This window comes from Phasianus colchicus, chromosome 4 (genome assembly GCF_987193195.1).
Source record: "Phasianus colchicus chromosome 4, bPhaCol1.hap1.1, whole genome shotgun sequence".
Taxonomy (NCBI): domain Eukaryota; kingdom Metazoa; phylum Chordata; class Aves; order Galliformes; family Phasianidae; genus Phasianus; species Phasianus colchicus.
In genome coordinates, this window is record NC_143439.1 from 9,726,477 (window position 1) to 9,751,378 (window position 24,902).

Below are 24,902 nucleotides of genomic sequence, written 5' to 3' on the forward strand. Positions count from 1 at the left end.
TGCAGACAGAACAGACCTCTCAAGATCAAGCAGGCTTCCACAAGACGATGTTCAGGAAGGCCTTCCTGTTAGAGAAGCCTTTGGATGAGACCCAACCACACTGGTCATATTTAAAACAAAACAGAATGCAGAAGCAAGACAGCTGTTTCTGCTGCAACTTTTCACATTTAAAAAACAAACAACCAAAAAAAAACCAACCACCAAATACATCCACTCTTCTTCCTTCCCCCTTGTCTCTGCAAGTTCAGTCATCTTCACACAACTATCAGCACTAGAAATCTCCAAATGTTAATTTCACATAATGGAAAGCACATTTTCACAAGCCCGTCTGCTTTTGTTTACACATGCTCTCCCACAGCCCCCAAAGAAAACACACAAACAGAATATCCATAAGCATCTGTATAGAGTCCTCCTCCTAACATTTAGGTCAAGAGATCACTCATAAGCAGCTTTCACAGTATTTTAACAACCCTATACGGAAATACAAAAATACAATAATGACAGCTTCACAGACTTTTCTACGAACAGTTCAGCAAAAAAAGGTTGCTAATTCTTTGAATGTACGAATTAAGAAGTCTGAAGATTTATTTTCAGAGCCTCAAGTGTTCTTCAGTTGATATATACTTGGTTTTTCAAATTACATCACTACGTGAAGAAATTTTATCAAGTAGCAGCAGCATGATCCCCTTGAGAAACATCCTTTTGTAGAACTACAGCTCTGTGCTGAATTTATTATCTCTTTCCTAAGCAGGAATGATCCACAGCATTATTCTTCTTGTGCATTAAGTTTTACACTCTATGGAATATGCTGCCAAACCATCTCCCAAGAATATTCATGATATGGAATCCTTCCCTCTGTCCCAGAAGATTTTACCTGTAACATCTGAACTGTGTTTAAGAGGAAACAAATTCAAAGCCTCAATAATGTTACAAGAGACCAACCAAGTCTTCATTACCTAAAGTTTACTGCTAAATACAAGAGACCAACCAAGTCTTCATTACCTAAAGTTTACTGCTAAACACAAGCGTTGGCTGACAATAAAATACTACTACGCAAAAATACAAAGATATCTGTTACATTCAACCACATTTTCACTTCTCACAAGTCACAGAAGTTGACCATACCTGGCATCTGAAAAGGGCTTCCTGGGTCTGAGCTGGCTGGAGAATGTGGGTAGGTGCTACTGCTGCTTCCAGGCGAGTTTGGATAGCTGCTGTTTGGCGAATGGGGAAACGGGTGACTGTTGGGCTGCTGAAAAGAGTCCGGGAAAGTAGCATTGTGTGGCATGTGGGGCTCATTTTGTCCCAAGTTGCGGAACTGAGCCAAGAGGCTGTGCTGAGGGTTGTACTCACTGTGCCTTGGAACCAGCACTGGAGGTAGAACTGCAAAGGGAGAAAGCAGGACAAAGCAATAGCATTAGAGACACAGTACTGAAGGACTAGGCCATACCTGGAAAAAAAACATTCTTCATCCCATAAGGCATAATTTCCATCTGCCTTAAAAACCAGGTAATCGAATCCAGGAACACGTTTAAGCAAGAACTCTTTTCCTTATATCCAAGTTACTGTATAGCTTGAATTTATAGCGATTGCACAAGCTACCTGGTTCGCCAGACGAGCTTGATTTTACAGAGGGCCAGGGAAGATCCAAGGATAAGCAGCAATTCAGCACTGCAGGTTTTTTTCTGCACCGAAAAACACTGAAGTAGCCATAGCACAATCATGACAGGCACTCTGTTCTACTCTACTTGTGATCTTGCTAATCATGTAATGGCCTGTAACCTAAAACCTTGCTAACAAGGACAGATAAGTTTTTTTCTGAAGACAATACTAATACCATACAGACCTTGAACTGAGCCTGGTCCCAGCAGTTATATTTTTAACCTAGGCTATGTTCTTACCGATTAGAGTCGAAATGGTTATTAACACTAAAAGTCAGTTTGCAAATGCAATTCAAATAAAGTTACACATTTCAAAAATAATAAAAACAAAACAAAAACAACTGAGCAGCCATTGAGTTCCAAGTAAATGCTGCTACATGATCAGAGAAACACATCACATACTGCTGGCCTCCCCACACTCTCAAGGCCTCCTCAGCAGCAGGAAACAAAGCCCTCTTTAACTGGGAATATGAACATGATACCAGCTACATCAAGATAAAAGAATCAGCTCTTTTTCCAACACTTCATCTTCTATCTTTGAATGCCTCACAGCGAAGTCCAAGCTACTCAAAAGATTAAAAGCTCATCTTGTTTGAGAGATTTTTGTGGGTTATGGAGGAAAGAGGAGAAGAAAGAGCCTACACAGGCAATCTATGCACGAGGAAGTGAAATTAGAAGTTATTGCCCTCCACACCTGTCTGCTTCCATTCACTACCTATTTCACAGCTGCACAGCCACACGGGACCAGGCAGCCCCCTGGGTGTCTTCAAGGGAGGCTGCCAAAAAGCACAAAGCATCAAAGCAAGCCAGGATACCACAGCCCCTCCCTGAGACTCCTGCCCTGCACCATGACCAGGTGGCCATGCAGGAGAAAAGCAGTAGCACAGCAGGAGCACGTATACAGGAGAAGCCCCCACAGGAAGAACTGTATCACTCAATTAAGGAAGGTGTTTCTTAACAGTTGCTTCACCATAAGGTGAATTACGCACTGACCAATGCCTACAAGCTTTTTTGCTTGTTGCTTTGACCAACATTGTTTTGATAAACGGGTTCTTCCAATGCATTAACAAACTTATTCTTCCAGCACTTGGATTACACTAACGCATTCAGGTTCTTAGTGGAGTGTCCAAGGATCTAAGAGCCCCCCACTATCACTACAACCACAGACCAGGCCTAAAGTCTAGGTCCAAATTCAAATTCAAAGCAGCAAGTTTTCCTTGCTTTTATTTATTTAAGTATACACATAACATAGAGAAATTAATTTTTTTTTTTCCTGCTAATGGTATTAAAGTGTGAAATCTTTGATCCCAGAAACCTTCCTTGAATACATACACTGAAAGGAAAAAAAAAAGACAAGCCTCAAACTGAAATTAAGGCTGCCAGTTAGTGTCGAAAGCGTGTTTTAAAGATTTAATCTGATATTTCATTTTCCTAGATCAGCTTCACCAAGTTTCAATGGATCTCAAACACTCAAGACAGACGTCATTCATAAGGAGATTTGTTTAGGAATGAAAATTTTGGCTGACACCCCTTTGAAAGGAATATACAAAGTTGCTAATTATAGCATTTTCTGAAACAAAGCACACCTATCCACCATTCTTTCAAAGTTCCCAATCGCAAAACACCACAGGAGAAGATGCATCTCCCTTGGCCATGCAGGCTGCCTCTTACCTCTAATGCAACTGTTTTCATAGGCCTCATAAGTCACTGGAAAAAGCCAGGAAATAAAAAAAAACAAACATCTGAGTTGGACATCATAAATCCCCTCATCCACAGCATAGAAAATGTCAGGTCCACTCTGTCTGAATAGTAGGATCCCTCCTAATTAAACACTTTCTGTTAAGCCTGACAGTCCTTTTGTAGTGAGGTCAAGCAATACTTCAGCTGTCATGGTCAACATCTGCTGGACTCATAAATTACAAGTGAAAAAAAAAAGTAACAATGAGATCATGTGTTAAAAAGTATTTTCCCTTTCCTGTCTTTATGGTTCTTCCTTACTCTGCTGAGCATTAAAAACACATCTTTCCTATCTCTTCCCTTCCTGCAGATGAAGGTCAAACCATTAACTTTTCTAAAGTTAATTTGTGCAGAAAGTACATCACTTACCTTTCCCATCCGCAGTCTCACATTAAACAATGGCATGCATGACATCACAGGAAGCCATACAATTTATAACACTTAAAAGCTGGACAGCAGGATATTTTCTGTATGTTTTCTGTAATTAAAATACAGCAGTGCCAATTTTCCCAAGGTATACATGCATGTTCTCAAAGTTCAGAAGGACTCAAGACAAGAACACATCTCCTCTTCCCAACCGTCCCTACACTTTTCCTCCCACTACTCCTTCAACCTAAAATAATTAAGTGCCAACATCTCCAAAATACACACAGAAAAGGGAGGATGGGAGGAAGAAAACGACTAGTCCTGATACTGCCTAAATGGCCTCAAAAACATCACTGCAGAATTTACTCGAATGCTGCCTCTAATTCACATTCTCCTGCATACAAAATTTAGATGAGGAGAAAAAGCCCCGAAGGCCACATCAAGTGGGACTGAGCCTACAGCACTGCAACAATTCCGACCCTGAGACAACCACTCCCTGCCATAACCTGATCTCTCTGAGGTTCAAGGGTTTTTGGCAGCCTCGACGCTCACGCTGGAGTCACTGAGGAATTAATCTGAACACCGTCCTCCCGCAAGCAAAGCCATGAGTGGGACTGGGCAGGTCACAAGCAGGAATGGGTGCCAGGAATTCAACGTGTGAAGGGGGATGCATACTGTTCTCGTTCCCCTCACCCCTCTCTAAGGCAGTGAGCTCCCGGTCAGGGTGCAGCCCTCAGCCATATGGAATAACAAATTACCAGGGCTCAGCACAGCAGAGGAGGAGGCCGATCTCTGCAGCAGCTGCCAACTTCAGGAAGAGGTATAATTGAAGAGGAGAAAGCATGGGAGAGTTATTCTGTGCTAAGCCAGCACACCTGTTGCTACAAAATAATGAACTAGGGCACATCTTTGTTGTGGGGATCTCTGCAGGGCACCACTCTAATGGTTTGCAGTGAGAATTTCTCCCTATTTTGCTGTCTGCAGTGGAAAACAGTTGCAAAAGTATGAAAAAAAATATATATATTAAATTATCACTACTTCTATTCAGTTGGATGCACATATTCAAAGGAAACACACTAAATACACTGCTGTCTTAAAAAGCTACTGAAACAATCACAAAATCTGTAAATTCAACCTCATAAAAATGGTTAAAACCAGTTAATGGAGTAGAACTGCAAGTCATCAGACAGCTCGATTTCTGTACTTTCTCAAACACCGGATTAAAGGGTTTCAGGGGTTAAGCTGAGTCTAAATCTTGCTGCAAGACGTGCACCTGAATGCCACCCCTAAAACATGCCTACTAGTAGCAGCACTGCTACTAGAGGCTGAGGACAAAGGTAAACCCCCTGGAAGTCAAGCTGGGTATGTTTGCAGAACTGTAGCAAAGAAGAAATCCTGTATCTGTCAAGAGAGACAGCCTGGGAATTAGGTAGCTTGTTTTTAACATGCAAATTGCATTCAGAGTTTGCCTGCACCAAAAAAGTGGAGCTGTATTAAAGAAATTACAGCTAAAGGGCAATTTCACCCACAGGGCTATTTCATCTAAGAGCCAAGAACGTCAGAAACACAGAATATAGACCAAAGACAACTGGGCTGTTCAGATAAATGTGCCAACCAACCACACCAAGAAAGAAATGCTTTTATGAAAATGTTACAGTGGCCTTTGAAGAAAGCTACTGATCTCTACTCTTTGTATCTCCGTTCTTCAGAAAACTAACAGGTGTGCTGAGCTCAACATTTTCTTGGTTTTCCTTTTTGTTCTAATTTCACATTCCAGAGATAATGGCTTCAGCAACCATACTACTCCAAACCAAAGGACCCACTGTACGTTCCAAGTACCTTATTTTTTATCCAGATGAATTCTGCTCGTCTTACATAAGCCCAGATGATAGCTAGTTTCCCTCACGGGCTTGTTACATGAACATCTGGGCAGGGATTTCTCTTTTCATGTCTGGAAATTCTAAGAACAAATAATGGAATATTCCAAGGAGCCACACAAGAAAGCAGGCTCTGATCACCCTTTCCAAAGTAAATTCCTCTATTTCTGCTAGCTTCACCAAATAAATAAGTAAAAGATGAGCAATTGCTTCTTCACCCTCAACCACCCTGCCGTTAAATATCATGACGACTTGGTGGGTACATGTTATGTAGAAGTGTTTGTGCAGCCTTACACCAAAACAGGGCCTTCAGCACTTATGAAGGCCTCGAGGCACTATAATTAGACTGTGTACTTTAATTTGCAAGTATCATATGGCTTTATTTTCATATGAATTTATGCAAAGTCACTCATGTTTTATGGGGAAAACAAAACTACATGCTGAGAAGGAAGGAAATCCTCACACAGCAGTTGGCATTATCTGAGGATGGACATGAATACACAAGGCTCACTCAATGCTCTTGACAGGTCCTTCTGTAAAGACAAAGTGGCAAAGGAAGAAGTCAGAGAATGAAAGAAGAAATGCAAACCAGTACGTGCACGCACACAAAATCCTAAGAGCACAGCAGCAATGTTAAACTAACAAATTTCAATGCTTCTAAAGACTTCTGCATCAATGTCCCGCCTTCGAGGCCAGTGTAGCTGGAGCAGGCTGTGGCACCTCAGCAAATAACCAGTTGCATGGTGGGAACAGAGCAGGTACCAGCACACACCCAGCTCAGTGCTTACCTCTGCTTGCTGTCTCCAGTACTAACGAGCCACTGAGGCTCTCTGACCGACATGTCTTGCCAAAGACTTGCTTGTAAATAATAAAACACCAAGCAGAAAGAAGAGTTTTCATGTCATTAGATCTTCTTGTGTTGCCTCAAACAAGACCTGGCAAAACTGAATTTTTTTTGACCAGAGGACAAGTTCACACATACAGAGACACTTACATGCCTACACTTAGGATCAAGTTTACTCTTGGTTAAAAATAATTACTGTTGTGGCAAATGCAATTCCCCACGGATCGCGCTACTTTCTGTTGTTACAATACCTCCTGGCTGAGGCAGACAGTGCTGCAGGCTGCAGAGCACAGAGCTGCCAGCCTTTTGAGCAGTTGCTCCAATCCTACTTTCTAGTAGCTGCAAAGGAAAAGGCTCTATAATAGCTGTCCAGCAGTCTGTGCTGGGTGACAGACAAACATTCCAGACTTTCTATTCCGGGAGAAAGCTGTGAACTTTCTCAACTCTTTGTTCTATTTTGCAGTTTCTGTAGACCCCACAGCTTGCTTTGTCATCTTACATAGTTGCAACTGAAGTCTGTATTTAAAAAACAGAAGGGAAAAAGAAAAAAAAGCACAGTTGTTGCTTCGCTGACTTTACTTTTACATCAGACATCTGGTCTAAATGCATTTGGCAAGTAACATTAGTACATTTCCTGCATTACAATATTCAGTTAACATTAGATTTTACTTGCGGATGCTCTGATAAGCGAACGTTTTGATTAAACTGACATTTGTCAAGGCCAATTTCAGAATTTAGTACTAATCATATGCACATTAACAAGGGAGTTCTTGTAAGCTGATTTGAAGGGAGAAGCATTCCTGATACAGGAGAAAGTTACAGCGTGATAGCGTGCATTAAGTTAGACATTTACACAGACCAGAGTTCAAATTACCTGTATGGAAACCATAGTCACCATCCTAGTGAATAGGTTCAAGTATGGAAGCCTGCTCTCCTAAGTCAGAAGAAACATCTGCATCTCATTAATTAAAAACATTAAGAAACAAACTAACATCCTTCTTGACGATTTCTGTACCTTTACTGCAGCTCTCCTTCCCAATGCTGGACAAAGGAAAAAATAAGTTTGGACCATCTTCCTCCCTTCTGTCTCCCTGTTTCAGTCCTGGAGGGGAATTTTAAAAGTGAATTCTGCAAAACTGAAATGAGGAAAGTTTCACACTCCTTGCCAAATGAACTGACAGTTGTTTACTATTTTGGGGAACCATCTTATAATTGTACCCACCTGTTGTAACATGCTATTTTTAAAGTTATGCCCAACAGCAGGGTTATGTAGCAATGAGGCAAAACTTCCCAGCAACGCCATCCTCTCCTCACACACCCCTGAGCCTCCAGAGATGCACAAACCCTGCTATGTGAATAAAGGGGAAGTTTTTACAAACTAGTTCTGTAAATTAGTTTTGTAAACTGGATCTCCTTTTTCTCTATTTCAAATCAGCTGCTGACCTGTTTCTCTAGTATTTCCTCCCTAACTCCTCTCTTTTTCTCCTTCCTCTGCACGTGCATTCTCCTTCTGCAGTCTACCCCCCTTACACTCCCCACACAAGACTCCTCTCCATGCTCCCTGCATCCCCCCTTATCCAGCACCACCCTCCAGAAGGCCAGGCAGTGGGGGAGTGCTGCACACAGCTGGTCCCCAGTTCCCCCGAGCCCTGGCCATCAAAGCTTCTCCATCTGGCCGGAAAGCAGCCGGAGGCTCTCCTGCCGCCTCCGGTCCTTCCAGGTGCTGGGGCCATGCAGGCCCTGGGAACCCTGGAAGCCCAGGCAAGCTGGCAGTCCCATAGGGAACTGCTGCTCACACCCCATTTTCCATCCTGCTTCCCTGTTTGACCCTGGAGGAATTACAGCCTCTGCCCATTTGATGATGCCTGCGGAAGCAGCCAGAGCCACAAGCAACACACTATATTTTAACTCTTATCTGAAGCCTAAGCACTCTTTGTGGTGATGTTACAGGTACCAGCTTGGGTATGGTAGCTTCATACACAGTGATCCTAGCATGGAGAGGTACCAGGAACGAGACTGGGTTTGACTAATGGGCCCTCTTCATTTTTTGGTACAGTACCTATATGGAGAAAGAGCGCACATGAGCAAACATAAGCTAGCACAAGCGCACACAATCACACAACTATACACAACCAAACATCTGTATGATTTCACACAGCATTAGAAAGCTCCTTTAAACATTCTTTTTCTTCTGCTGAGTATCAGATCAGCAACTCTGGTCAGTGGAGCATCCAATTCCAGGGCTGCACAAATCTCAACCTACCTTAGCCAGGGTTTCCACCATTTTGAGTTTCCTTCTGCACTTCTGGTGCACGCAATCAGGTGTGCAGCCTGACAGACACATTCAGAGCAAAGAGCAGAGAAGACCAAAGATAAATATGAAAGCAATCAGGTTAAAGTCACAGGCTGGAAGCACAAACAGCACAACACAGCTACTGCTCTTCACAGAGCCCAGGGACAGACCTGGTCTGCTCTTGTGGCATAAAGCACCTCTACACTTACGTTAAACATTTCTTGCCACTGAAGACAAGCTTACCGAGGCAGACATCCACTTTAAATTCATGGTTATACTGGAAAGGAACATGATACTTAAGACAAAATTAAAAATTCAGCCATTCTGACAACGTGTTCATCCATGTCACAAATAAGCATCCACTGCTTGTTCTGCAATTTAGGCAGAATACAAGCATCCAAGCAGAAAAGTTCATCGGTTGATGAATGCAACCAGAATTTCTGAAGGCAGATCAGCTGGTTCTGACAGAGCAGTTTTAGTGCTCCTCTGGACTGTATGGTTCAAGAATAGTGCAGCACTAGTCATCATCTCCAGAACTGAATATCAAAACATAACCAACTACATTTCCCAAGCCAGGCTTAAGCTTTCTAAGATCTGTGGCATTTTCAAATGCAGTTGAGGAACAACGCATTGCTTTTTCCTCTCCAAGCATCTATACCCAGTCTCGGGTCTCAGTCATACTTAAAGAGTCCCAGAGCACACAGAAGCCTGATCTCCAGGTATCTCTAAGCCAAAAACTAAAACTGAGGAGAAAAAGCAGATTCAGCCACACAAGCACACCAGTTCAGCTGACTGTACCAGTTTTTAAAAGGCATCATATCGAGACCCTACCCTCCTTAATAGCTTCGCTTCGCCTTGCCAAGGGAAAAAATTTCACACCTACTAACTACAACCATTTCTGCACCAAAAATAATTCTTCACCCAACAGACCTATGAAACAGCATCAGCAAGCTACAGTAACATATCTCCAGATGATATTTCATCTTGGCAGTAGAGGATGAGATTGTGTTCCTGTACTCAGCAACAAAACAGCCTCCATTTGGCCTGTGTGCTTCACACCACCTCTGCTCCCACCCACAGGCCAGATGTGAGGCCCTGTAGGTACATGGGTGTTCCTGTATCCCCTGGGTGACCCCGATCAGCCCATGAGATAAGGCAGCAGTGAGATGGGAACAAAACACTCCCAGGCCAAACAAGGCCACGGAGACAGCTGTGTTGGCACAGCCCAATGTGGGAGCTGCTCGTGGATGGCATCTCCAAACAGCAGTTTTCTGTCTGGTTAATTTTTTTGACCATATGGCTGCCAGTGCCTGCACAGAACCTCTGCACCAGGTATCACCAAATCACACCCAGGTCTCTTGCTGGATACTAGCAGCTAGGGACACCTGGGAGGCTCTGAAGCTCCAAGCAGTTCTCTCCTCAGCCTCCCCAAAATTCCCTGCATCGAGTTTGTATCCAACCTGGCTAATGGAGAAAAATCTCGCTTAAATTCAGACGTAAGATTGTGGTTCACAGACAGACTACAGTATGCCAACTGCAATGATTTCCAAGCTCATATTTTTAAGCTGAATAGCAAGGAGGCATCCCTCTGGCACTGTGAAAACATAAACGCATCCATGAGACTAATTTCCCAACTGAAAGCACTACACGATTTTATCTATTTGAGGATTTACCGTTAATCCACTCTTCAGAACTTACACAAACACCAACCACGTGACAAGTAACAGGAAAGTGAACAGAGCACACTGATCCCATCCCAGGCAGCACCCTACAGAGCAGCTCCTGAGGAGCTGGGTCTGTTTGAGGCAGTTAAGCGCTGACCAAGCTGGCAGGCAGAGCCAGGATTTCACAATGTACTTGTACAGCCTGCACAGAGTGCCCATCATACACTCTCTTGAGCTTCTAGCTTCATTTAGTCAAGTACAATTCCATCTTCCCAGCTGTGATAACCTTGGAAACACGAGTCTTGATATCTGCTTGGGTACATAGGCTCTTGGAAACAGTGACTCATGCGTGAATTCCCCCTATCCATTAATCTCAAAGCGTAAGCACTTACAAAGCAATAATGGTGTTTTAATGTCCAGGCAAAAATGGGGAAAAATGGTTAGCCAAATTTGAGAGTGACTGTCAGGAACTGAAGCTAAGACTGACACTCTGGGGACAAAGAACAGGGAAAGGAAAGGAAGACATGTTGTAACTTATGAAGTGCATATCTCTAGGCCAAATGGCAGCTCAGTTAGCACCTGCTCCCAAAAGCCACATATTCCAAATTTATCCAGGCAATATCCCTCAAAACAATGATTGACCTGTAGTGTTAATTAAGTGGAAAAACCTCCTTCACAAACCCAGCCAGAGACCTCAGTGAAAACTTCAGGCTTTGACCCCACTCTTGCATTTTGGAATCCACTTAAAGTTCTTAATATGCGATTGCCACATACTTTTATACCTGCAGCCTATATCTATACCTATACTCATTAGGCAGAAGGTAGCTCCTGTTCAGCACTCCCCTCCAGAAAATTTCAGCTGGTCAAAGCAGCACAGTGATCTTTTGAAGGACAAAATACTTTCATCAGCTCTGACAAGCTGATTCCAGCCCTGATCTAAACAAGAAAGCTGCCCAGTTGTCTACTAGGGAGATGACCAGAAGTCCCTAGTTTTTCCTGAAGGGCACTGGCTGGGCAGAAGGGAAATAATTCATCGCTACCATCTCCAAACTGATTAAGTCACTCTTTGTTTTTTCCCCAGTGAAAATTCTCTAACTACACAAACTCCAGAAATTTGTATCTTACCCCAAAACAACTTAACATGAAACCCAAATTCAAGCTTACGGTTAATAACACTTTGCTTGTTCCCAATTACAAAATTTATAGGATGACACGGGACCCAAAACAACTTTCCAACAACTTAAGCTACCTAGCAGTACTCAACACATTTTAGTTAGACATCTTTTGAAAATTCTATTCTATTTTTACCGTGTATATCTCAATGAAGTGGCAGGATACAAATACATTCTTAAATACAGTATAAATGATGAGAACTAGAACGTTCTCGAACTCAGTAACTGCTTCCAAGATAGAAGGGAAATGAGTTGTAACACATCACTTGGTGTTACCATGACAGCAAGATCCTAACTGCTGCTCACTCTGACTGAACTAGACGTGTTTTGGGAATCTTAGTTTTCAGTACTTTGGAACACTGAACATATGCACCTGGTGCAGACACATGCAGAAAACAAGTAGTACGAACTATTTATTTTATTGTCCCACTTCTGCTTAACATGCAACCCCTAAAATTTTTTTAAACTCCTGTTTTTTTTTCCTCCAGTGCAGAGGGCTCCTTTGTTAAAGCATCTGCTGCATAGAAGACATACTTAATGGGTATCACACAAATGATTTCCAAACCAATACTAACACCCCAAGGGGAAATATTTGCCATCTAGATACGCGCTGTGTGTTGCAAATCCAAGATAAATGCAATTGCCATTAACAGGAAAATAATCTGGTAACGTCATTTCCACTGCAGCTCTTAAGCAATCCATGCCACTCTGCAGAAACAGCTTCACAGTTTACAAAGTGCCTAACACAGACAGATTTCCTAAATTTAAACCAGAAAAGCCCAATCGCACCTGCAGTGCATTTCTGCAGATGTCCCTGTACAACCTCACAAGTAACTGGAGTCTAGTGGAGACATGTTTAAGCACATTTCATCTTAGTCCCTGGAAATATTCTGAAAACAAACTCATATAAGCAAATCAAGCACAGATTTACTATAAAGGAGTTTGGCCCTTGAAGAGGAGACAGAGAACAGGCTGCACTTGTTAAAGCGTGGAAGTGGGTAATGGGTAAACAGACTCCACTTTCAGAACAACTAGTGGTAAAACTTCATGTACAAAAAAAGCCACTATCAAAGCTCCAGGTTGAGAGGGTATATTCTGTAGTCTAAAAAAAAAGTCACAGACTTCAAAAGGCCAAAGTTGTAGGAGGTCTTAAAGACAGTAGTATCTTCTGGAGGGTGAAGGAGCTGAAGAGATAGAACTGAAATAATAACAGTAAGGCCATATCAGAAAGTTTTTCACCCAGTTCCAGTTATCCTTCCTGCAACATTTCACACACTCAATCTGCACAGTTCAGTAAAAATAGAAAAAAAAATGAATTGAGGGATAGTGGTCACCAACAAAGCCAGGAAGCAATAGATCCAGCAACTTAAGGCACATACAGAGAGAACGCTGTTGCACAGTGATAAAATGCATTTATGGTAAGTATTCACCCTGTGAAAGAGAAAACTGCAAATCAGTGCTTATAGCCAGATAGACTGCAGAGTACAAATCTGACGTGTGCAAACAGCTACTTCTGCTTACTTAAGCTGATGAGTCACATGATTAACTGCCATACTTTGCATTGTTTAGATAAGGTGCAAAGGTACAAACAAGGAAGAACCTACCAGGACTTTCTACCCGCTTGTAGTGGTAAGGATTGATGCAAACCTCCTTCTGTTTTGAACCAAAAGGAAACTCGCAGCATTCCAGTGGTTTCAGTTCATGATGGCTTTGCAGGTCTGGCCAGCGCCACACTCTGCAGTAAATTACATGTGGCAGCCCTTTCCGGTGTGAAACCTGAAGCCGGCCATCCAAGGACCGAGGAATTGTGACACAGTTGCTGGGCTGACCAGGACAGCTTAACGCTTTCTCCAGCTCCTCCATAGCACCTTTTTTCTTCTTCAGTTTTTTCACTAGTGCATCAACAGCCTTCTCTGCCCATTTTTCTTCTTCATCTCCCTGCTTCCACCCCAACAGCCTCTTCACCGCTGGGCTGGTGAAGGAAAATAAACTTGTCACGTTCATGGTGACCCCACTTGGTCACACTGGATACCACAGACCAAGCAAGGGAGACTGTCCTGTTCTTCCACCGCAGCTGCACAGCAGATTTTAATCAGTAGTCAAAAGCAGCCTCCCCAAATAATTGTGGTGCTTCTGCTGTTTCAGTCCTCCTGTCCCAGGACAGCCATGCTGACATTCCCCCTTGACAGATGCAGCCTTCTCATCGTACTAAAGCCTTCCGGCTGAGAACCTGCAAGAGAAGAGAGAAAAAGGAAAACAGATTTTACTTTTTCAGTTAATCACCAAAAGTTCTACCCCACAAGAGGAGCATAACCAGAGACCAACCGAACAACAACAAAAAAACAAAAACACTTGGTCTCAAGCATCAGACCAAAGGAACAGCCTGACAAGGACTTTTAAATAGCAGAGCTTGCTGGTGAAGCCTTTATACACTTGCTACCAAAACAGTCCTGAATAAATGAGGGGATTGCCCTGAAAAACAGTGACACTGCATAAACAAAACAAAAGAAAAAAAAGTTGGAGGAAGTTAGGGAAAAGTAGGAATGAAGTGCAAAGGTGGGGAAATTTACAAGGTAGAAGGACAACTGCCCCTCTGCTCACCTCCCTCATCCAACTTTCAACGTAGTCTCAGCAATTTTTGTGCCATGCAGCAAGGGCAACTGCATTCGCCAGCTTCAAATAATGCTTCTACTCACTGCCCAAGTGTAGCTCTTGCTTAGGGTTGTGAGAAGGTGGACAGAAAAAAAAAGAAAAAAAGACACAATTGTAGTCCTTCTCATATTTGCCAAAAGGGCAGAAGTTCAATTTTAGGAACAGTTCCATCGAATTCAGCTTAAAACAGTCCCCTGTATTTCATCTTCCACTGCTAAGTGAGAAGTACACTCCCCACAGCCTATCAACTTGGCAACTTCACAGAGCAAAACATCCCAATAAAGTCATACAGAATGAGCAGTGCTTTTGGTTTTGATTTCCAAGTGAAGATGGAAGCAAAATACCTCAACAGCACTGCACTACCCAGCTCTCTTGCAAACAATACGAATTGAAAATTACTGCATAGGACCTGTGTGTATCACGATCTGGACAAACTGTTCAACTTCACCTGAGTTACTTTGATTGGCAAACCAAAAACAGAAAAGGAAACCAGAAAGATCCGTGCCCTCATTCATCTCCCTGTAAGAAAGCAAAGCTCTGTCTTCCTAACCCATCAAACAGCCCCTGCATAAACAGAATGAAAGGGAAAGACATCATCAACTTACTTCACTGACTACATCCTAACCCCTCCCTTCACAATGCCATCCTGATGTGCTCAAAGACACACAAAGGAGTGGGAAGCAGGAAAAACTGATAAAAGGGTGTCAGGTGGTATAGTGATCTTCAAGTTGGGAGACATGAAACAGCAACGAAGTGAGGGGTGAAGGTGGGAGAACTCTGCATGCTGAAAAGTCCCCATTACAGGGTCTTCTGTGAGTAGCAGGCTTCACATTTACCCCGGTTAGGAGCAAGTAAGAGACTCACCTCTGTCATGGGGAACAGGGGGACAAGGAGATAAGGAGTACTAAAACAGTAACATTCAAGTGAAGCATGAACATAGACAGGAAATGTATCCCAGAGCAGATACCAACAGGTTGCAGAGGAAGAGGGAAGAGGAAAAGGATATAAATATTTTTGTTACCATCAGAAAGACAAAAAAGAAATCCATACAACTACCCACACACAGACAGGTTAGAAGGTATCAGAGCAACCATGAGCCTGAATTGCAAGTTTATAATGAAAAATAATTACAATTGAAATTGTAAGTGCTAAGCCACACTTACGCTCCTAACTGTCATAACTGTAATTTCATTGCGTACCTCTGCACTTAGAGTACTTTAAGCTGAAACCATCCACTTGATTCAAATAAGTTGTCACTAAAATAATTATTTAATTGCAAAGGTTCCATTTTATTAGGTCAAATGCATAAACTACATTTATGTCAATAATGATCTTGAACTAAGATAAAGACCACGTCTACCTGCACTTCATACCAGTACTTCCCACTTCTTTTATGCTGAGACTTCTACTTCAAATGTCAGTGCAGTGGAAGACATGCATAAGCCTGGGGAAAATTTAACAATATATTTTGTTACCTGAGCATGAGCTATGCTGTTAACTGAACTAAAACTCCATTACTGCCACTGACTGCACTCCACATATATTTTATCCTTATATACATTCAAAAGTGCTCTACTAAAATGCTGTTTTAGTTCAAGCATTTTATTATCAGAGACCCAGTACATTTGCTTCAGATATGCATGCAAGTTTTGGAGTTATTCTCAACTCATACATAGCTTGTATCTCATTCAATATTCTGACTTTTTTTTTTACTTTTTGAAAACAAAAAACACAGGTTCCACACACAAAATGTACACCACTGTTATCAAGTAATCAAGTCAAGCTTTTTACTTCACACCTATTAGATTTAAAACAACAAAAAAATAATTAGAATACTTGCACTGAAGTTCTCAGTGAAAAAGTCTAAAAGTCTAAATCTCAACCCAAGCTTGAGTCTACATATGTAGAGCTGTGCCTGCATTGATTACCATGGCATGACCCACTTCTATCAGGCTTCTTCAAAAAGAGATGGGCAAACTACTTGTTATGTAGGAAAAAAGTTTTCTGCCTATTAAAACAGTATGTTCTCACTACTATCTCAAAATACAGCCTTAACGTCTGCTTGCACATAAGGTCTGCTCAGACCAGAAAGACATTCAGATGTAACCCCAAGCAGCCACGCCATAGGATTTTCTGACATCCTTGGATCACATCCTGTAACATGCATGTGTCCCTTTCCCGTAAGCACATATTCCAAAATACATTTCAACATCTCAACCAAAAGTGTTATCTTAACAGCTGGCACCTCTGGAGCAGCAACCAGCAGCACTGGTAGCACAGGGAGCCCCATTAGGCTCAGTACTTGAAAATACAGTTGAAAGCAAGGCAGCTTAGTAGCTGCGAGCTCCATCTACAACCTGCTGCTAACCTCCAGCCCCAGGACTGCTGCTGAAGCTCAGCCTGCCCAGAGAAGATCCAGGTCCTGAATTAGCCAGAAAGAAAAGCAAGGGAAAATGAACAAACAAACAAAAAACCCCAGGCTGCTGTATACCACTCGAATGCTGAATTCCAATAGTGGTGTCAAACTAAAAAAAGGTCGTGTAGGTGGAGATTTTCATTTCCAAGAAGCCAGAAGCATGTCTGTAGCACTGAGCTTTTGCCAGTACATTCTGTTTCCCTTTCTGCCACTTTTGGTTTTCGCAATGCATCATTTCCTGTATTACTTCTGCACAAAGTGGTCTTATCAGCTGGAAGTGCAAAATAAAGATTAAACCGCAAGTCAACAGATGACAGTCTGCATCTGCCTTCCCAAATACACATGTCTTTCTGGGAAAATAGGAGCTGCTACTCCAACGGCTGAGCAACCACCAGTCCTTGAAGGTTATGTTTACCCACAAGGTACCAGTGCAACAGGCTAAGCCAAACAACAGGACACTCTCCAAAAGGCAGTCTGGAATCAGTTGAAAGGAAATCAAGTTGTTACCCACTTATCAGCCACTCTTTACACATCAAAAACTATGCGCTTTTTATTGCATGTTCTGTCTGCTGATGGATGAGCTGGCATCAACAAACTCTTAATATCAGCATTGCTTTATTCCCCTTCCTCCACTGCCGTTATCTTTTGTGTGATCTTTGGATTGCCATACAGACAGACCCACGTGCAGCTTGTGAAGGGGCTGGGACAAAAATGAGCGTTATACACAGAGCTGTTCAGCCAGCCTTGGGTTTAAAACTGCCATACTTGGGCAAAACGTCTGAAAGCAAAGCTCTGCTTTCCTATGCTCACAATTACCCTACCAGCAACACAAAGCAGACAGTAAAATACTCTGCCAGACTGTTCTCAAATTCTCACAGGAGATCCCATAGGAAACTGCCCAGCTTTGCATAAGTGATTGTTTTTGGTGGGTGGAGAAGGCTGGGACAATTAGGTGATCCTCTGCTGTGCAGGAGGTGAAACAACTCCAAATTTTGTTTCAGGCACACAAGCGGCTCTAACTCCCCTAACTTCCTTATTTGTATCACAGCTCAGGGATGCAGGCAGAAATGATCCCATTAAGTATTTTTCATAAATGCTCACCACAGTTAGACATAAGAAGAGGCAAGAACCACAGCAAATAGAATCTACATAATTGTTAATGAAGAAAGCTGTCTAGTTTTCTTACTAAACTTTCAAAATCCAACGTTATTCAATGTGCCTTCTCCCAGCGTCCATTAATTATTGACAAAGTAAACAAATAACAAGAAGAGAGATTTTAATTTGCTTCTTTAAATTATTCAAACATTTACCTTCCCCAAAAGACAACTTTTCAGCAGTGCTCGCTTCCTCTCTGAGTATGACATTTATTTTTAAAAAGTTTAAAAGCAAAAAGATCAGATTTTGGCACAGAAGCCAGAGAGCTGTCACTTTCCCCTGTGCAAGAGCTGTGTCCATGTATTACTGTTTAAGACCAACTCCAAAGACTGAGCTAACACTGCGTTAGGTATCAGAATAAACACTGAGCAAACACTGCGTTAGGTATCAGCAGAATAAACACTTAGTATCCTTTAACCAGAGCCAGTAGGCCTTGAGAAGGACCTTAATCAGGATGCTTTGAGAATGTTGCCAACTTGGCAATATAACTCAAGGTCCCTGCTGAACTGCCTTCATTGTAATGTTAAAGTTCACAGTTCACACTCACAGGTCAAGACGACCCCTACCCTCATGAAGATCCCTCCCCTGAGCAGGCGTAGCAGTGGAAGTATAGAGTCAGCAATATTATATGTAAAATACGAACTAATCATCGTGAGGAGGACTGAAAAAATTACTAATTTTAACTTCTGAGGATAGCATGGATTATTCCGTTTGGTGTGTTTGATATGTGGGAAACCACTGAGCACCCAGGCTCATACAAACCTGAAATAAATAAGCAGTGCCTCCCTGAATACACAATTACTGACAATGCACAATACTGACAATCACACTGGGTGACAATCTGCCTTTCAGACATTACTAAAAAGCATGTAGCTTGGACTCTGCTTCACCAGGTTGTGCATCAACTTCCTCTGGCTCCTTATTCTTGGAGCAAGCAGCAAAAAAAGTTTTCATTTTCTTCTTCACATGAAGTGACTTGTTAAAAGAAGCCTGAAGTCTTCTGCTGATTTACTGCGCTAATCAAAGAATTCTTCCTTTGTACCTTCTTATGGTACAAGATCAGATCTCGTTCATCTTGGAAAAATGCACGGAAACCTTACAGAAACCTCAGTAGCATCACAGTACTCATGCAAAAAGAGAATGTCATTTCAGACTGCTGTAAAACTCATTAGAGACTTTAAACAGAGCCTGATCTGGCTTTCCTCGCATTTCTGAAAAGGATAAGGAGAATCAGTGCCAGGAGCAGGCAGGTAGAAAAGAAAGAAAAAGTTTATATTTTTACATCTTCATGGCATGGGAAAAAAAAAAGAAAAAACTCTTTAAAATGCAAACGTATTTATTTCTGCCACAAATCACATGAATCAGCATGTGACACATGATGTGCATATCGAGTGTTCAAGAAGTGAGTACTGCTGTTGAAAATATTTCAAAATATTCAACAGGCTTTCTTCCTGACTTGTAGAAGACAGCCAGGGCTGGGATACTTCCAGCCTGTCCTATGAAGCAGGCTCTGTCTGGATTCCTGAAACTAAAGCAAAGCACCATGTCTGAGAAGGATGACAAAGACAACTGCTCACCATATTTGAATGAGAGGTCGCCCTTTGAAGAAAGTCACCAACGTGTCATTATTCATCCATGACAGCAAATCCTTTTGGGCACCAACCTGCCCCCATAGACTGTAACAGAGCAAAGCAGTGGTGTGAAGAGCAGGTACCAACTCGGAGCCCAGCTAACCACAGCAGTGGTCCGCACAACTTCTTGCAAGAACTCCCTACCAGTTATCGGAGGATACAACTACCAGTAATATTCCCCCCTATCAAAGGACTTCCCCAACTTCTAACATTCGATAAGAAAATCAGATTTACGAGTTCTGAACCTGAGTACCAAAAAGCAGATCCACCAGTCACTCAAAATGAGACAGTGAGGCAATGGATGCCTTATGTACTGGGGGGCACATAACAACAACCCCAACAATGAAGTTCCCATTGCTCAGTTATTCCAGAGCATGAAGAAATGACTACATGCTATCAATATCTGCCAGCTCCTTGCCAGTTATCACAGTTCAAATCAGATACACAGCCTCTGGTTGGTTTCTACCATGAACCAGAACTTTTTCCTACATTCTCCGACCACAGGAACCAGTTTCTGGTTCCCAGATTTGAAAGACTTCATTAACTTCATTGTTGCTCCTCCGGAGAAAATGCCTCAGTCTTGAATACAGTAAAAACCTGTGTTACTGTGTCACAATCCAACTAAACTGGCATAAGAGTCATGGTAAATGAATATGTAATTGTGAGAAATAACAAAATAAAGACACAGCAGAGGTGCTTTCCCAATTTTAACAGAGATACATCAAATAAATATTCTTAATTTAGAAACAAACATACAAACACATTTCTTGCTAATGCCAGATGCTGTTCTTCGTAACTTTTTTGACCTTAAAAACTGTACTCCTGAAGACAGATTGGAACAACACACCTTGCAAATTTATTTACACCCTTAATAAAGCAAAATTCCTCCCTGTTACAAGAAACATTAATGTGTACAGTCTCTTAATCATCAAATCCTCAAACCATGGACTTTCCACCAAGGTTAAAGAATAATGGCAAACTCCTAGTTTGCACTGGTGAATTTTACTTATCCTAATGTTCAGACACAAGTGAGTCCCAGTGAAGTCACTAGGTGCCATTTTCCTAACACCATGCACTGATTCATCACACTAGGACTAATAGGCAAAAAAAAAAAAAAAAATCAATTAGCTTCATAACTTCACAACTGCGAACAGCCCAGCACACAGGAGGGCTCGTACGAAAAGGACAGACTGAAACACAGACCCAGGTGTGGAGAAAACCTCTTCTGCTATTGGCAAGCAGCCGCACTGAATCAGATGTGTTACCAAAGATTATCTCTAAAGCTGAAGTTAAAATATTAACTTCAGTCAGGAAGGAACTGTAATTTGATGATTCGGTTAGAATTCTGACACAGATGGGATTACAAAACTATGAGCTTCACTGAAATAACTTACAAAATGAATACAATGCTGGGAACCACAAATCTTGACAGGATAGCATTCATGTGGGTTATTTTTTGAAAAGCTATAATGAAAGATTCTTCACTTTTTACGCTCTCTGCAAACAGAAGGTCACTTACAGAGATTTACAAATAAAGCCAAACATTCAAAAGAAAAAAAAAAACAAAAATGTCAGAAGATGGAATGAATTACCAGCCATCGTAGTAAGCATTATATTGTACATTTCGGGGGCAAATTTATCTATATTACTTCCACAGGCATTGTCCCACTAGCCACTCAGAGTGGATAGGACAGGAGAAAGCAAGGAGCTCCATCAGTAAAGGACACAGGTCAAGCTCTGAAAACGCAGAACAGTCTGCAGATCAGTTTGAACCACTGCCATCAGCCCTGGCTATAGCTTTGTGAACACAGGGTAGCCATAAAGATGCCATAGCCAGTCTAGCTATCTACATTAGAAACCCTCTAGTAAAAGTTTAAAAAAAAAAAAAAGCTGTGGGAAATAGTTTGCTCTCCCTTTCATCATAAAACTCCAGTGCAACTCCCTTTTTCCACAAAGATCATTCCCTTTCCTGACTTTTTGAACTGTCTTCAGAAAACAGGTGTTGTTTACAACAATAACAAAACACACATCTGTGTGGGTGTGTTACTACACACAAAGACAGGATAACTGAAACCTCTTCCTATATTTAGATCTGTCTGGTCAGCTCTAATTGCTGAATTTAATCAAAACCTTCTCCAGCGGAAACACATCCATATTCATCACAGGCATCAAAGGAAACATCTTTACAAACTATATCCTTTTACAAACCAACACATGGTCCCACGCCACTTGTCCAATTGTTGAATTCCTCCTTTGGGAAGGGCATGGAATTTTATTTCTTTTTATCAGCTGTAAAAAGCATTTCCCTGCAATTCATCAGGGTAGGGCGGGAGGAACTTCCTTCACAGGTGAGGGGGAAAATATACTGACATGTCGCTGTCAGGGTTTTTTTGTTTGTTTGTTTTTAGGGGTAGTTCAAACATACATTTGCAACATAAAGGAAAACTTCAAGAAAAAAAAAAAAGCCCATCTCCTCTAAAGCTTCAACATTTTTTTGACTGAAGTCCATAGAACTCAAGATGTGTTTTGTCTTTACAGAACAGCACAGACTGCTTGGAGTCAGGACAGGCTCTGCTGGCCCCCATCTAGTGTAATTCTACAATAGCGTATTTTTAAGAAGACAACCACAGCAAATGCAATCCAGTTATGCTCAGCTTATACAAGCTGCTGCTCCCACAAATGATTCATTTTACCAAGACCACGCACTGATACAGTTACATCAGCTGCATTAAACCACTTCTAAAGACTATGACCCAGATCTCATTCATCAGAGATTAAGTAAAGATGTTAAATTACAGCTCCAGATACCCAGCTTTAAGGCAGAACGTTTCAGCAATGCAAGAGGAAACAAAAACCAAGAAGGAAAAATTATTTATTCACTAATTAAACTGTCACTAGGTCAAGCCTGAGTAAAGAATAGACTGATGAAAATTAAACCAAGGAAAGAAAGGCCATTAAAATAAACAACTCTTTTCACAGCTTGGCTCCCCCCCACACCCCAGCACACCACTTACAAATTCAAAACAAGAATAGCCTCTTCAGACTGCCACTATTCGTGAGGTACACAGCCATTCAGATGTGTGCTTTACTTAGTTGAAAAAGGACTCTTCTGGTTTTGCTGTTGTTTTTTTGTTGTTGTTGTTGTTGCTTTTTGTTTTCCTTGCCTACAAAACTAATGGAGGTATTTCTTGCTTTAGAACACTATCTTCATCACATTTTTAAAATGACAAGATGCAGAGTGAAAGATCAGTGTTAAATTTTGTGGAGGGTCTTGCAATTCACAACTATTATTCTGGACAGAGAAAGTGTTCGAAGATGATACGGCTTCACAAGCCAAGTTTATACAGCCCAGAAACAAACATCCCGATCTGCCAGATTTCCACCCTCCAGTGAAACGCTGTTTAATTACTGCCTGCCATTAGCAGCCTTTTGAAAACCAGGACTGGAGTGCAGCCCACACAAAAACCGGTCTCTTCCCATCGCGCCCAGGCAGACTCAGGCAGCTGCTGCACCACAGCAAATGCCCCCCAGTGCTCACCCACTGTCTGCCAAGCAGGTCCCCTGCAAATGGAAGAAACCAAGGTCACACCATTTACGATTGCCTCTTCAGCTTATACAGAAGAAAATAAGAGACTTGCAGGTAAATACAAATTTACAAAAAATCTATCTGAGATCAGGTCAGGAAACTTGAGTTTCACATTTAAAACAAACCACAGATGCAGACTGATAAATGCCTTTACTGGACCACGAGCTACAAGTACCAAAAATACCATAAGCATGAAGGCCTTCCACTATGCACTGAAATTCTAGCAAGAATTACGATCAATACAATATTAAAAACAGTACTGGTGGAAGAATAGTTATCAACACACCACTACAACAGCATTTAAGTGATCTCATAACTAAAGAAGCGTTCTCAGCAAAGGTCCTTCGCCTTTCTTCTAAGCAATTCAGGTTAAACAGCAGATCAAGTGTTAGAAGCACAAGCGCTCTTCCTACAGTGGTAGGCATGCCTGGTGCAGAAGGCATTGCGTATTGCCGTGGTTGACAAGCAAGCCAACAGCCTCCCAGATGACAACAAGGTAAAGCACTTCCATCTCAAGATGATGTCTGACTGTAAATTGGTTATTGGTGCTTTCTTCTTGCATCCCTAAGCTTGCAAAACCTTGTCAGCTGGAGTAGCGTCACACATTGCTGAGCTGGTGCTCAGAAGACATAGATCCCACTCCCTTCGGGCAAGCTACTTTCTCACCTGAAGCCTTACTTTCTCCCACCAACAATCAGAGAACAAATCTCAGAAGGTTACTGCTCCAGAGGCAAATATTAGATGAAGAAAGATGAAGAAATGAGAGGTAACCACCAGCAAGAAACATTTGCTGATAGGAACGCTCTGTGAGAGTCATCATTCCAAGTGACATATTCGCACCCCACATGCCCCAAGCAAGAGCCCATCACAAGTTTTCAGTAAGAAAAGCTGGAGAGTGAGGCACCACTGCCGAGACCTGAGCACATGTGAGCGCTACTGCATCAGTCCCAGCTACCATAAGTGCCTCCCAACTACCATCAGCAGAGAATGGGGTAACAAGGATCCATTTGGGGTTGGACTCAATGATCCCTGGAGGTCCCTCCAGCCCCTACAATTCTGTGATTCAGTGATTCGATTCAGGGACATCTGTTCAATTCTAAAAGCACAAGATGTGGGTGCAATTGTGCTTGAAGATTCAAAGCGGACCAAATGGCCGCAGAATCAAGCAAAAACATTTCACAGCCCTAAATCAGAACATCTGCAGATGTCCAAGCATTTTCTCATATTCCCGAGATCAAGGTTTTGTACAAGGCTTCAGCCCACAAATAGGAACTGAGAGTTCATACAGTTCTTGCCAACTGCACAACTTGAAAGGAAGTGGGAGATATCCTCCTACACTGCTTACTGGGAATAAGGAAGTTTTACAACAAGAGAAAAAAGGTTTTTATCTACCTATCTGGTCCCGTGCTTATCTGCAAGCTTTTTATGACTTCAGCAGAGAAATCAAACCACATACAAAGGAATAGTGAGTACCCTTTAAATATAAGATTGAAAGAAAAAAAAAAACAGCCTGTATGATTATGCATATGGAATTCAGGGAACTTATTATCCATCCCATCATTATTTTCTAAGACCAGCTAAAAGTCACTAAATTCAGGTGTCGCAGAACTGAAATACCGCAAGCTCACAGCTGAGGCACCAAAACACAGCATTTTCTGATAAACACGCGCTCTCTGGGGCCAGCAGCAGACTAGCTAGAAAAAGATGCATCACACTTTGCAAATTTTCCACTGCTGCCTACTACTGAACAAGGAGTGAGAGCTGTCCCAGCACAGTGGATAAGACAACTCCAACTTACCCAAGTAAGTCACAAAGAAAGATCATAAGGATGAACTTCCAGGACTTGCA

At 42.0% G+C, this 24,902-nt stretch overlaps 1 protein-coding gene across 12 annotated transcripts in view; it reads right to left on the reverse strand.

The window, feature by feature from the left end:
- Positions 1–24,902, reverse strand: part of SMAD1 (SMAD family member 1) — a 107,423-nt gene that overhangs the window by 13,163 nt on the left and 69,358 nt on the right. For 9 of the 12 annotated variants that reach the window (XR_016465782.1, XM_090138585.1, XM_090138582.1 and 6 more), the window contains 2 exons: positions 13,219–13,844; positions 1,126–1,383 (listed from right to left, as the gene is read on the reverse strand). Coding sequence is in view for 11 of the 12 variants with exons in the window: in XM_090138585.1 (XP_089994711.1) it covers positions 1,126–1,383; positions 13,219–13,618 (658 nt within the window). In the remaining variant the exon portion in view is untranslated. Of the gene's footprint in view, positions 1–1,125; positions 1,384–13,218; positions 13,845–14,215; positions 14,330–24,902 lie in introns of all 12 variants that reach the window. The other 3 variants (XM_090138584.1, XM_090138583.1, XM_090138581.1) reach the window with 1 other exon arrangement.